General features: G+C 42.0%; 1 protein-coding gene across 2 annotated transcripts in view; it reads right to left on the reverse strand.

Annotated features, from left to right (window-relative positions):
* ADGRG4 (adhesion G protein-coupled receptor G4) overlaps positions 1–14,451 on the reverse strand; it is a 72,040-nt gene that overhangs the window by 33,297 nt on the left and 24,292 nt on the right. Inside the window, exons 7-12 of one of the 2 annotated variants that reach the window (XM_069943119.1) lie at positions 11,310–11,395; positions 10,788–10,849; positions 8,014–8,056; positions 6,271–6,308; positions 6,028–6,182; positions 160–289 (exon numbers count right to left, since the gene is read on the reverse strand). In XM_069943119.1, the coding sequence (XP_069799220.1) occupies positions 160–289; positions 6,028–6,182; positions 6,271–6,308; positions 8,014–8,056; positions 10,788–10,849; positions 11,310–11,395 (514 nt within the window). The remainder of the gene's footprint in view (positions 1–159; positions 290–6,027; positions 6,183–6,270; positions 6,309–8,013; positions 8,057–10,787; positions 10,850–11,309; positions 11,396–14,451) is intronic. The other variant, XM_069943120.1, reaches the window with a different exon arrangement.

Raw genomic sequence — 14,451 nt, forward strand, 5'->3', positions numbered from 1 at the left:
AAGGTAAACTTATCTATCCATAATTAACAAGCATTTCCTTATTGTAGTACATACTGTATGACTCTCTTCTATTGCACATACAATCATTGATTCTGCTTTGTGTAAATCCTTGCTGACACACACCTCTCCCCAGTTTATGATTAATACTATTAGTCTTACCATTCTCGTGTAGCCATATTATTCCGTTTTGTATGGCAATGTAGACTGGCTTTCTCCGTTGCGCTTGTCTCTGGCCAGTCATATGTAAAGTCATTGTACTTTGTGGAATCACGCCTACAATATTCTGCAGCTGAAGGTAAAAAAGAACTTAGATAGTGATATAAACATTATAACATAATTAAACATACAGTCTGTGCATAGAAAAATCACAGTTCTTTTGAATCCTTATGTGCCTTTCCTTTACGGGGTCTTCTCATTTGTCGTATTCAGCTCAGCATCGCTATGGGGGAGTGAGGATGGGACGGGAAGCAGTGATGCTGCGCTGAATCAGCTCGGCATCCCTGTCTCTCCCACTGAGATCACAGACAGCTCCAGGGACAATCCATAAGTCCTGGAGCCATCTATGATCTGAGAGGGAGACAAAGGGGCACATTTATTAAATATGCCCCCCTGGCATACGCCACAGAAAAGGTGCAAATTTTTTGGTGGCATTCACCAGGGGTAATCCTCACCTGCTCACCTGATGGGTAGGCAGGGGGGCTCAGCAAGTTATGAGGGTTTATGCCTGGAAACAGGTGCTAACCAGGCAGAAATCTATCCCTTACGTCTTCTTTGATGCAGTTGTAGATTTCTGTGCAAGTACTGCAACCGGCGAAGGTCCCTCCACCATGCACCTCTTAGAAAATCTTACCGGGTAAATGGGAGAGGGTGTTTATTTAGGGCTGTCCATAAGTCACCAGCTCCTAAGGTCCTGGCCACCAAGGTTGTCAGCAGCCTGGCCACCACTCAGAGCGGAGAGCAGTGCTCGGTAACCTAGGCAACAAGCTGTCAACTATAGGGAGAGAGAACCTTCACTGCTGCAAAAGCAATTTTGCTAATGAATAGAATTTCCAAAATTGCTTACATTTGCATTATCTGTTAAAAGGAAATTTAGTTGATGAGAAAGCCTCTGTAAAAGCCCTGCTGTTTGTGAACGTTCAAAAGAAGTTATCATTAATTTCCAGATTTTAGATGGATATGTGCTAAAGCTCTGTGATCACTAGACTTAAATGGTCTCTGTCCTTCCAAACAACTTCCTTCCTTTAGCCTATTTGATTCCTAACATAATCTCAGCAGCTCACTGCCTGTTTTCAGATCCAATATGTCTCTAGTAATAGAAAGACCAGGATGGAACACAGAAAGAGGGGGTGGGGCTCACCAAGTACTATGTGCAGGAGAGGGAAAGAGAGGGCGGCAAGTCCGTACTGCTGGATGTACACAGTTTTTCCTTCTGAATGCCCCCTCCTTTCAATTTGTCATCATTATCATGATCATCAACAGTAGTAGTTCAGTGCTTAGTGTAACCCTTTCTTGCTGTGCAGTTGCTGTTTTTTTTTTCCATTTGTGCTCACACAGGACCTTGCAAAGTCCTCCACATGCTATCTATCGTACTGTACTGTAAATCATTCCCTTGCGCTATTCAGTCTAGTTTACTTTCACTAGCGAAGGTAAGTAGCTGCTGTGCTGCGATAGGCCAGACGAGTAAGGGAAAGGAAGTGCCTGTGAGTGCACTACTTGTAAGCAGCCCAGCTATGAAATGAAAATGAATGAGTAATAGAAAGGGCTGTACACCATATAGAGGGCTGCCAGGGTACACCATATTGAGGGCTGTCAGGGCTCAACAACAAAACCGTATAACATGCAGATTAAAAAAAATTCTAAGACTACAGGTATGCTTTACCCAACTAGAAAGTTTCCTCTACAGGAAGGCAGACATCTTGCAATCCTACCTGGATTACATACAAGATATTATAGCTTGCATTATTTATCTCTATCCATTTATCTGTCTGCCTTTCAGTATGGGCTTAAGCAATGCAAGTACAGAATATAAGAGTGTCTTAGTACAGTAGGGCTAGCTGCTGCATATTAAACACAGACTAATTGTCATAGGACTCTCCAGGTAGAGTATACAAACATTCCCTGATTCTTGCTCACATAACAGTAGTCTATATTATGCATTCTGGATGAAATCTAAGAAACCATTGCTTTGGGTGGGGGAGCATTATCCTGTAAAAGATGCCAGTTAGTAGCCCTGCCAGGCAACATATGTGACTGCAGGATTTCCTGAACATATTACTGAGCTGTTAGTGTTCCTTGTATCACTACTAGGGGAGACCGACTGTCCCAATCATTGTTGTCTCTCAAACAGAACCTGGACTTGTCAAAAAAGATAACATGGTTCAAGTCTGTAACATTCTAGGTTTTTTTCATTCATGACACCACTGCAAACAAAGGCAACAGGGGCTGACACCAAATTTCCTTTTGCTTAATGCCGGGAATTGTCTGGGCATAGGTGGAGGTGTGTAATTAAGGTGCCACCTGTGTCTGGATGGTAGAAAAGGAGCTGCTCGTACATGGCGGATCAAACAATCCACTCTACTGGTCCATGCCATCTGTAGCCTACATGTAATAATAAGAAACTCCAGACAGATCAAACAGTTCTCTTTGCCAATAACTTCTTTGTTAAATAGTGGGTAATGAATAGGCTTGATCAAACAGCGGAAAAAGCTAGGTTCGATCGAACTCGAACCTAGTCGGACCTTCCGAATTTGATTGCTGAAGCCTTCCCGGTCCGTGCGGAAGGAGAAGACATCCCGGGGACCGCCTGGAAACTCCGGGATACAGCCTATTACCTAGGCTGAATCCCGGAATTCCAGGTGGTCCCCAGGATGTCTCCTCCTTTTGCACGGACCGGGAAGGCTTCAGCAATCAAATGCGGAAGGTCCCGCTAGGTTTGAGTTCCATCAAACCTAGCTTTTTCCGCTGTTCGATCAAGCCTAGTAATGAATTACAACAAAAAGTAAAACAATAACATCACCGCAGTGCCAACAATGATAGGAGTCCGGTCTTAACGCCAGAGTAGCGGCGCTCATCAGCTCCTCTTGTCCATTGGAGACCCACTCTCAGTGGACTGGACTAGGACGTGTTACGTCGCAATGTTTCAGGGATCGCCCTGAGAGTGAGAGTCTCCAATGGACAAGGGGAGCTGATGAGCAGCACTGCTCTGGCATAAAGACCGGACTCCTATCATTGTTGGCACTGTGGTGATGTTATTGTTTTACTATGTGTTGTAATTCATTACTACTATTTAACAAAGAATTTATTGGCAAAGAGAACTGTTTGGTCTGGAATTTTTTATTATTACATGTGGATTATACAGCCGAGGTGGGTGACCGGGTTTCATCTGGACTTATATCACACAGTGTGAATTGTGGCACAAACATTGTTGCTTTCCATCTGTAGCCTATTTACCATGTGTGTCCGCACATAATCACTGCTTCCAACAATTCCTAACAGCTTGGACAGAATGGTCTAAATAGCGGGCAACTTGTCAACATGACCATCCTGCTTCTCTCATTCAACTGGGCACTTGAAGTGCATCATAGAGGCATGAATAGCAGTTAAAAATCTTCCACCAACAGGTACACTATCCAAAATTAGCCTCTGAGAGCAGCATGCAGCAGGGTATTCACTCCTATGGCCTCTTTTGGCTAAACCCATTGTTTGCCCACACCACAGCTGTAATTGCTTAAAGGGGTTGTCCGGCGCTAAAAAATTATTCACAGAATAACACACATTACAAAGTTATACAACTTTGTAATGTATGTTATGTCTGTGAATGGCCCCCTTCCCCGTGTCCCACCACCCTCACCCGTGTACCCGGAAGTGTGGTGCGCTATACATACCTGTCACGTGCCGACCACGGTCTCCGATCCTCAGCAGTGACGTCTTCTTCGGGCGGCCGGCGGATCTTCCCGAGTGCCGGCCGCCCTCTGCAGCGTCATCCGAAGCTCAGCCGCGATTGGCTGAGCATAACTGTGCTCAGCCAATCGCGGCTGAGCGGCTGATGACGGGGAAGGGGGCCATTCACTGGGACACGGGGAAGGGGGCCATTCACAGACATAACACACATTACAAAGTTGTATAACTTTGTAATGTGTGTTATTCTGTGAATAATTTTTTAGCGCCGGACAACCCCTTTAAGTATCTGCCTGAAACATAACTTTAGGACCAGTTTAGAAGCAATCCAACATTTCTATCTGGATACATAATTTTTTGTTAACAAGTGTATACATTGTTGTCTGTAACTGTTGTGCGTGTAGTGCATCATAAGTGAGCGGGGAGCAAAGTGTTGGTCTTATTAGTGAGGGCATTATCACTGAATTCTACACTTATTGGGGTGCCATACTATGCAGAGATGAGTTGCAGTTAGAAATTACCACAGCGCTCTTAGTAAGATGGAGAAGAAAAGAGAAAGACAACGACTCCAATCAAAGAAGACATCATCTGTGAGTCACTGGATATAACTGTAATTACTTATAGGGTTTGTACAGCTCTTATACAATATGAGTATGTACCATTGTATGGCCACTGTATTGGAGGAATATTAGGTTAGGTTAATGATTATATTGTTCCTCGCAGTAGAGACAGTGCGAGGAACAAGGTCGCTATTTCAAAACAATAGCCGTTGTTTTAACATTACAGCTGTTATTTGGGTGCGAAATGGCGGCCGTCCAAAAAAAAGGGCCATCAAACGGCCAAAAAAAGAAGTTGAGGTAAGAAGATAGTCTCTACAAGTCCTGCTGCATAAACTAAATTAAGGCTGTGTTCACACTACGTAAAATAACAGCTGTTGTCCGTGCTGCAAAACTACGACCATTGTTTTGATGTTCCCTATAATGACTGCAATGCAATGTAACTACGGCTGTTGAATTCACACTACGTATCAGATAACGGCCATTGTTTATGCAGCCCCGTGAAAAATTAACATATCAATTATTTCCGGACGGTAATACTGCAACAACGGCCATGGACTTCAATGTGGCCGCGAACGTAAAACTTATATCTGTCGAATTAAACTTGATTTTAATGTAAAAAAATTTCTCGGGCTGGGCGCAGTATTTAAAGTAAATGACCTGTTTCATCCCGTTTATAAACATGCTAGGAATCAAAATTAAACAACAGCCGTAGTTTCACAAATAGCTCGTACGATCGTAATTCTACAGCCGCAGTTTTGGTCGCAAAAATCCGGCCGGTGAAAACAACGGCCGTTATTTTACGTAGTGTGAACATAGCCTACAGCTTTAGGCACTTGGGGTAGGGGGCTTTAGGCACTTGGGGCCGGTAGAATTCCAGGATAGCGTGTAATAATTGAAATATCTGAGACCAGAAGGGTTTTATCAGATCACATTCCCACCATATATATATATATATATATATATACCATCCCGCTTACACCCCAAACATTTATCTGAGGTTTCTGGGTATGATAAGGGAAAACGTTGAGGGGTCACACACCATCTGTAAAGGAGTTTTTCGAGATGTCTCTAGGTGATTGATACAGTGAGATGTACGTGGGCTGAGCTTAAAAATAGTATTCCATTGAGAATCCCTGATCTGTTCTCCTAGATCTTTTTCCCATCTCTCTATAAAGAAGGGCTAATGTATCTATGGGAACGGGTTTCAGAATAAAGTAATATCCAGGGGGAGAATACTGATGAGAAGGTGTCTACACCTGTGTTTTACAAGTTGTTTTAGAGAGAATATAATATGTGACTTATTCTTCAGAAACTCATAAAGTACTTTACAGCTACTGTATATATAAAATCCATTAAGATCCTCTTCCTAAAGGCCCTATTACACGAAGCGATTATCGGCCATATTTAGCAATGAGCGGGGAACGAGAAGGACCTGATAAGTTGGTGACACTTGCTCCCTCCCGCTCATCGTCTCGTGTAATAGAGTCTTAACTTGATGGGGGGGGTTACCTTACAACAGTAAACACTTCAATTACTCCATAAGAACATTGTATAAAATAAAGACCATTACCTATTACACCTGTGTTCACACTCTGTACAACAAGGCCATTCAGTTTTGCGTCTGTAAATCCCTCCACCAGAAGACTTTGCAGTTCATCAGATAGTACTTCCGTGTTTTGTGAAGAATTTGCACGGACAATGGATTTGGCTATATACCCTGAAGGACTGAAAAAAGGGATTGCATGTATACCACAAATGTTTTATCAAATGAAACATGATAGATACTAGAGTGACATATGATAGTTATACTAACTTGGATTCAACATCCACATCCTCATCGGTCCCCCTTTTCTGGCAGCAAAATCAAGAAAGAAAATCAATTAAAAAAAAAAAAATGGGGGGGGGATTTGTTTAAAATTAAAAGTTATAAAAAGAGGGGAAATAGTTTTTTAAGCAAGTGAGGGAGGAAGATAGAACAGCCATGATCCAAAATCAAGACTGTTACAGTGAAGGGGCAAATAGATCACTTGCATCCACCAGGAGAATCAATCTAAGCCAGATGCAGGAGGTACACATAGTATCTGAGAATACCGAGCTGTGGGTATTCACTTATGCTTTATAAGTAACAGGATTACGTGACTTTATCCCTTATAAGCATGGCATATAAGAGGAAAAACTTTGTCCAATGAAACAGGCTATGATTTTCTTCTAAATTATATAGTAACCAATCGGTAACTTTTCTGCATAGCTGTGTATGAAACTGGAAGCACAAAGAGGAGGTTGTACTTAGTTGTAATATACCATGTTCATAATACTTGGCACATGTTATTAGGAAGAAAAGTCAGAGTTCTTCCATGTCATCCTCCAAAGTTAAACAATTGGTCATTTTCATATGACACAAGTCCAATTTTAGCACTCTGGAATTAAGGGTGTTTTATAAATAAATAATAATAATAATGTTAAACTTATTTTTAAGAATTTTGTTGTCTTTTTCTAAATTTCAATTTGACTTTTTATATTTTAAAATATATTTATATATATTATATAATATATTTTTAAAATAATCTTGAAATTTTGCATGCTGACCACTAGGCCTAAAGTTAGGCTGAGACTTCCTGTTCTGTCTGTGGTGATAAGTAGTAGGCACCCATTTACATCACTAGATAGAAAAGACAATAAATAAAGCTCACAGCTCAGCCTCCCCCTCTCTGTTGAATGATCTCTTTAAGGCTGTGTTCACACTACGTATATTTCAGTCAGTATTGTGGCCCTCATATTGTAACCAAAACCAGGAGTGGATTAAAAACACAGAAAGGGTCTGTTCACACAATGTTGAAATTGAGTGGATGGCCGCCATATAACAGTAAATAACTGCCATTATTTCAATATAACAGCCGTTGTTTTAAAATAACAGCAAATATTTGCCAATATTTTAAATGGCGGCCATCCACTCAATTTCAACATTGTGTGAACAGATCCTTTCTGTGTTTTTAATCCACTCCTTGTTTTGGTTGCAATATGAGGACCACAATACTGACTGAAATATAGGTAGTGTGAACCCAGCCTAATAAGGTGTCATCTAACCTGCTGATATGTCCCTATAGGGCACAGGGCACTGAGATAAAGATAAGTTTCTTACCTTCCTCCTCAGCGCCATTTTCAGGATATGAGCAGTTTATTTAATATGTTAATGAGGCGTTTTGATGCAGGGGTGCAGGAGTAACAAGGATTTATTAGAAGGGGTGGGCCAGCCAGGGTGGTGTGGTGTGCTAAGGCCAGTAATCTTGCCACCAGTGCCCCGAAACATCTAATAAATATATTAAATAAATGTCCCCATAATTTATTAATTAACATTCATTATCGTAATAACATAATTTTCCTTCAGTATAAATTTGTTCAGTGTTTTAATGTGGCCATATCACTTTTATATCTCACTGGACATATTGGGATTTTCAAACCACAGCTCTGGCTGTTTGCTTTTTATATTTGTTAGATTGCCTTAACAATTCATCCTGGTGGGTGCGTTGTAATAGAAATGAAACTTTGAGCCTTTTACCTTTTTATTGTTATTTTGTGTAGAGACATTCCCAGGATCACTACTGCAGCAAATATTAAAATTATAGAATGAGTTACAATATTGATTATAATGAATCATCAGAAGTATATCTGGGATTTGGAAACACAGGATTACTCGAAAATGAAATGTTGTATAGACAGAATCATTAGACAATAATAATCATTAGTTTACAGTATTAGGCCAGTTTCTCACTATGTAAAAAACAACGGACAAATTTCATAACAACGGCTGTTATATGTGAAATAACAGCTGTGGTTTGCACAACAATGGAAGTTGTTATGAAATACGGTCATTGATTTTACATAGTGTGAACCTAGCCCTAAATTGTTTGTTCCTAAGTGCCATATCACATACAGATTGGTATAAGAAAGAGAATAGCGTCACAAGATACATTGATGGTATCCAGAATTCTACATAAAACGTCTACTAAAAATACATTTACAAATTCTAACACAGAATGCTCACAAACCTATGCTCAATGCACCCCCCCCCCCCCCCCCCCCCCCCCCCCTTGTTTGTAATACATGAAACGTGTCTGGAACACCATTTAACACTATATATACTATGTCTATCAGTATCTAAGTTGCTGTTATGTCCCTATTGCGCCCAGGGCCCTGAGGATGAAGGTAAGTTTCTTAATACTTGATCCTCAGTGCTATTTTTGCCAACTTTGTAGTTTTATTTTATATGTTAATTAGTTGGTTTGGTGCACTGTGGGGGGGACTACCACCTTCAGTACACCAACCTGCCTTAGTCGGCCTGCCCTTCTAATGAACATTCATCCGGGGCTCTGCAGTGACGTTACTCCATCCACTTATCACTGCAGAGCAATAGATAACTAATCATTGGGCACTAGATTGGTGCATTGAGATCGGTTGTCCCGCCCCCAGTGCACCAAACTGTCTCATTTCCATATCTAATAAACTGAAATGTTCCTGAAAGCAAAGCTTAGGATCAAAGTAAGAAAATTACCTTCCTGCTCAGCACTCCGTGCCCTAAAGGGACATGTAATTAGGTTAGATACGTCTAACCTGCAGATAGTTTCCCTTTAAAGGGGTAGTCCACCCAAAAAAAATTTCTTTCAAATCAACTGGTGCCATAAAGTGCCAGAGATTTGTAATTCACTTCTATTAAAAAATCTTAAGTCTTCCAGTACTTATCAGCTGCTGTGTGTCCAGCAGGAAGTGGTGTTTTCTTTCCAGTCTGACACAGTGCTCTCTGCTGCCACCTCTGTCCATGTCAGGAACTGTCCAGAGCAGGAGCAAATCCCCATAGAAAACCTCTCCTGCTCTCTAGACTGGAAATAATACAACTTCCTGTTGGGCATACAGCAGCTGATAAGTACTGGAAGGCTTGAGATTTTTTAATAGAAGTAAATTACAAATCTCTGGCACTTCATGGCAGCAGTTGATTTGAAAGAAAAAATTTTTGGTGGACTACCCCTTTAAATCATCATAAAACATTTAGTATATACGTTACATAACTTATTTTGTACTGATCCTGATTTAGAGTCTTTATTGTTCACATGGAGCTCCATCTGGTGAATTTGCATTTGAAAGTGATTTTTTTTTTTTAAACCAGGTAGTGTGAGTAATCTGATATAGGAAAAACTGTTCCATTGTATTATAGCAGCTCAGCTGTTAGGGATGAGTATAGGGGACACGTTTCTGAAACTTTGAAATGTGAATGCTGCTCTGGACAGGCTGTAACTCAGGTTTAGTAAGTCAAGTATTTAAAAGATACAGATTTTTTTTATTATATTCATGCATAAATTATAACATTATGTTGAAAGGTAAGCGTACAGGTAAGCTAGGGCTCCATAGTGACATTGTATCGCCTGGTAGTATCCTGCCTCAGTGTATCCCTCTGGGGGAACCTGCATAACTATATCATCAATTCTTGCATGTTACCTGTATCTTTCTTTACATACTGGTCTCATGCAAGTCTCAGCAATGATGTTATTTTACTATGAGCCCTGGCCTTAAAATTATATAGTTTAGAAATGACAGAAAATTTTACTCTTTTTTAAATGTAGATTTAAAATGGTAATGTTTCTTCATGAGGAAACAGTCTCTACACATCTTTATGATGCTTTCCGCAAGAAAAAACCTTACCCCTATTGGTCCCTCAACAGTAAGCCTCTCTTCAGCTGTAAATAACCCCTAATGGGTAACCTCTCCTAGAGAGTTCTCTGCCCTGCCCAAAATCCGCACTGATGTTTTAAAGGAGAACTTACACAAATCTACCCTGCTGATAGCTCCCTATTGCACAGGGGTGCTGAGGATGAAGGCGAGTCTCCTACCTTCATCCTTAAGAGCTGTTTCCATGCTGTTTGCAGTGTAATCCTGTGCCTGGTAGGCCATTGGGTGCACTGGGGGCAAGCCTACCACCTCTCAGAACACCGATTTGGCCCGTCCTGGGCCAACTAGCTCCACTTATAATCATTAGAAGGGGAAGGTCAGCTAGGAGCAGATGGACACTCTGGGGGTGGTATCCCCACCCCTAGTGCTTCAAACGGCCTAACCAATCCTAGCATTACACTACAAATAGCATGGAAATGGCATAGAGGATGAAGGTAAGAGACTTACCTTCATCCTCAGCTCCCTGTGTGCAATAAGGAGCTATAAGTAGGTTACATTCGTCTCACCTGCTGATACTTTCCCTTTAAGGCTTTTAATCAAACACTGACTTGAAGGGAAAGCCACCTCCCCCAAGGGGCATAAGAGAGCCGCTTAGAATAGTTTTATACCTACCTCCTTGCAGATACAATAAACTGGACTGCAACAAATTCTGTGTTGTTAAGAATCTGGTTCATCTGAGAAACATAAAAAACACACATGGGGATTATAGTGTCAAAGTTTATGATTCTACCTAGGAAGTTATGTTAGGGCTAAATTAGGGCTTTGGTCCTGGCATATGCCATCTTTACTACAGTGGCTTCTTCCTTGTGTGCTGACTTCTTGCATATGAAAAGGACATTTTAGTATATCTCAAGGACTGCTGGTTGGCTGCTAATATATACCTTGTTACAAACAGAGAAGGGTAGCATCCAGGACTGTGACAGGGCCAACATTTAATTGACCCTCTGAATGGTTTGGTTACTGAGTACTGGGTACTGAGGGTTGCATAGTTATGGGCACACTTGGTGGTAGACTGTCATGAATGCACTAGGAGGGGATGTTACTTGCACAATTATCGGGGAACATTGTCATAGATAGGGATGTATTTCTGATGAAAGCCATCTACTTGTGTTTTCTCTTCTTGTATTTTCTTACCATATTTTGTATAATGGAAGAAGCCATATCTTGATCCATCTCATCTGTGCTTTGGATGGTGATTATTTCAACAATGTAGAAAGTTACTAAAAAGGAATGATATGGAAAGAGGGAAATTAGAAATGTCTGTTACATAGTTCAAGAAGTACCTTGAGTATTAATGGTTATCATTAGAGATGAGCAAACTTTTCAAAAGTTCGTTCCGACCGGACTTCCGGATTTTTTCGGAAAGTTCGGTTTGACCGAATTTCGGATGTCTTCGGGTAGTGTATTTGGTTGAATTTAGGGCTCTACATGTCAGTAACATCGTTATCTTTTCAATATCTCAAAGTCATTTTTTTTTTTAGATTTCAATATTCACCATTACTGGGTCTATGCAGGAAATTCACCATTACAGGGTCTATGCAGGAAATTCACCATTACAGGGTCTATGCAGGAAAAAGGTCACAATTGCAGTGAAGGAGCAGCAGTAGTCATTGGAGGCCAGTGGAGGTCCAGCAATAGTCATTTGAGGCCAGTACAGAAGCAGCAGTAGTCAACATGGAGGCCAGGCAGGAGCAGCAGTAGCCAACATGGAGGGCAGGCAGGATCAGCAGTAGCCAACATGGAGGCCAGGCAGGATCAGCAGTAGCCAACATGGAGGCCAGGCAGGAGCAACAGTAGCCAACATGAAGGCCAAGCAGGAGCAGCTGTAGCCAACATGGAGGCCAGGCAGGATCAGCAGTAGCCAACATGGAGGCCAGGCAGGAGCAACAGTAGTCAACATGTAGGGCAGGCCGGATCAGCAGTAGCCAACATGGAGGCCAGAAGGGTCCAAGTATAGAAATTGTCTATAGATAGATAGATAGATAGATAGATAGCACTTTTTTAAAGATATTATGCTATACACCTGCACCAGGTATTTTTGTCTCTCAGGATAAGATGGATGTGATATACACACTGAAGTGAGAAGTCAGAAGTATAGGACTTGTATATCTGTACAGCACGTTTTTGTTCCGTGCACCCTATGCTGTCCCATGCCTAATTTATCTATCTTTCGCCCTCCCTATATTTCTCTCTCAATCACTAGATGTTTCTCCTCTCCGCTTTCCTAATCTTTCCTATCCTTTGCTAAAATATCTTCTCAGTAGTCTGCAGTACACAACAGCAGCAGCAGCAGCGTTTTGATAATCACGAGCTGTTTGCACTGCAGCCAATAACAACCTCCTTCCTCTCTCTGTGCAGACTGCGTGGTGCGGTCATGTGTCCGCTCCTCTTAAAGCAATACCGACATCACACAGGGGATGGGCTAGTGCAAGATCCCTGGTGATTGGCTGTGTTCCAGGAATCATGGGAAAGCGCTTTTACCGCCCGGAACACGTCCTGCTTTCTAGAATGGCGGCTGCCAATTTAGAAAGCAAGGGGAAAAAAATAGGAGCGGATTTCCAAAAATCCGAATTCGATCGGGCTTGGATTTTTGGAAAAATCTGAACCGGATCCCATACCGGCTGAACCGGTTCGCTCATCTCTAGTTATCATCGCTGTATGGCATCTTTAGGTTTGGTATAATTTGGTGGCAGCATGTTGTACTTGTAGGTATTACTCTGTGAGGGTATGTGCACACTGAGCAATTCTCTCTGATTCTGCAAGAAACTAAAGAGGAAAGATTTCTGCTTGAAATTCCTCTCCTTTTCTACTCTAGTAGAATAGGAGCGTAATTCAAGCAGAATTTAAGTAGATTTTAAGCCCCATTGACTTCTATAGGATTCCTTTAGCGGAATCCACCCCAAAAATTGACATGTCAATTCTTTGGGCAGAACCCAAAATGCGGACGGATTTCCACATGGGAACTTCTGCCGTGTGCAGTAATGCACGGAAATACAATAGAAAACAATCGGAGCCAAGACTGCTAATTTATTACCGGCAGAATTTCCATGCGCATTTTGACGTGGAATTAGCTAGAAATTTCATTGCTCAGCGAGCACATACCCTGGTAGTGGAGAACGGCGGTGAGAAAAATGTGTCTGGTTTTTGTCTCAGACAAATAGTAACTAATCAGCGCTTATGTGAGAAATAAAAGATGAGCTGTGATTGGTTGGTTTGGCTTAGACAAATAAAATTTTCTTGTTTATGAAATATTCCAAATTGTCATTTTTTTTATTTAACCAAATCACACCAACCTCAGTTTATTATAAGCCGAAAAATAGACTAAAAATACATCCTAAAGCGAGTTAGTTATGGTTATCAGTTAAGAACTAGTGATCAGCCTACAGATGAGCTGATTGTGACGAATACAGGCATATAAATCAATGTTTGTTGGCATTTCCCCATGTACACAGGATGTGCTGCCAAGATAATAAGAGACTGGCCACATGAACAATCCAGTAACCGCTTGTGCAGCCGGTCATTCTCATCAATTTTGGCGGTGCAATTGGTCTTTCCCCCCATTTACTGGAGTGAATAGGAGGTGAGTAACAAATCATGGTTAGAAAGAAGTGACATGTCAATTCTTTCAGCGGAATGCGGAATCCGCCCGTGCATAGAATAGTGTCTATGGCACGGGCGGAGATGCGCGCTGCCGCGTGCGGGTACGAGCGACGTAATACGCCGCGGGTCATACGTGGGATTTCCGCAGTGTGCACGCACCCAAAGGCTATGTTCACACTACGGAACAGACCGGCCGTTCCGTGACCCCGGCCGGGTCACGGAACGGCCGGTCTGTGCCCGGATCATCGTTGCCGGTACTTAAGTACCGGCCGGATGATCCGTTCGGCCGCAGAGCCCTAATGCGGGCGCATGAGCGCGCGCCCGCATCAGAGCTTCCCATAGCCCACAGTGAAGCAAGCGGCCGGAGCCGCTTGCTTCACTGTGTGAACTGACAGGGCTTTCCGCGGCCGGAATTCACTGAATTCCGGCCACAGAAAACTGACCTGTCAGTTTTTTCTGGCGCCGCATGGGATCCCGGCCGGAGCGTATACAATGTGTGTACGCTCCGGCCGGGATCCCATTGAAAGTAAGTTTATGTTTCGCCACTCAAAACTACGGCCGTAGTTCTGCGGTGAGTTTTACGTAGTGTGAACAAGGGCACGTGGTTAAAGGGATGTATGTTTTCCCAATGAATTTACTAATGAAAGAGGATAATTTCTGGCACCATTTTGTGGCT

The sequence above is a fragment of the Dendropsophus ebraccatus genome, chromosome 10, assembly GCF_027789765.1.
Source record: "Dendropsophus ebraccatus isolate aDenEbr1 chromosome 10, aDenEbr1.pat, whole genome shotgun sequence".
NCBI classification, from domain to species: domain Eukaryota; kingdom Metazoa; phylum Chordata; class Amphibia; order Anura; family Hylidae; genus Dendropsophus; species Dendropsophus ebraccatus.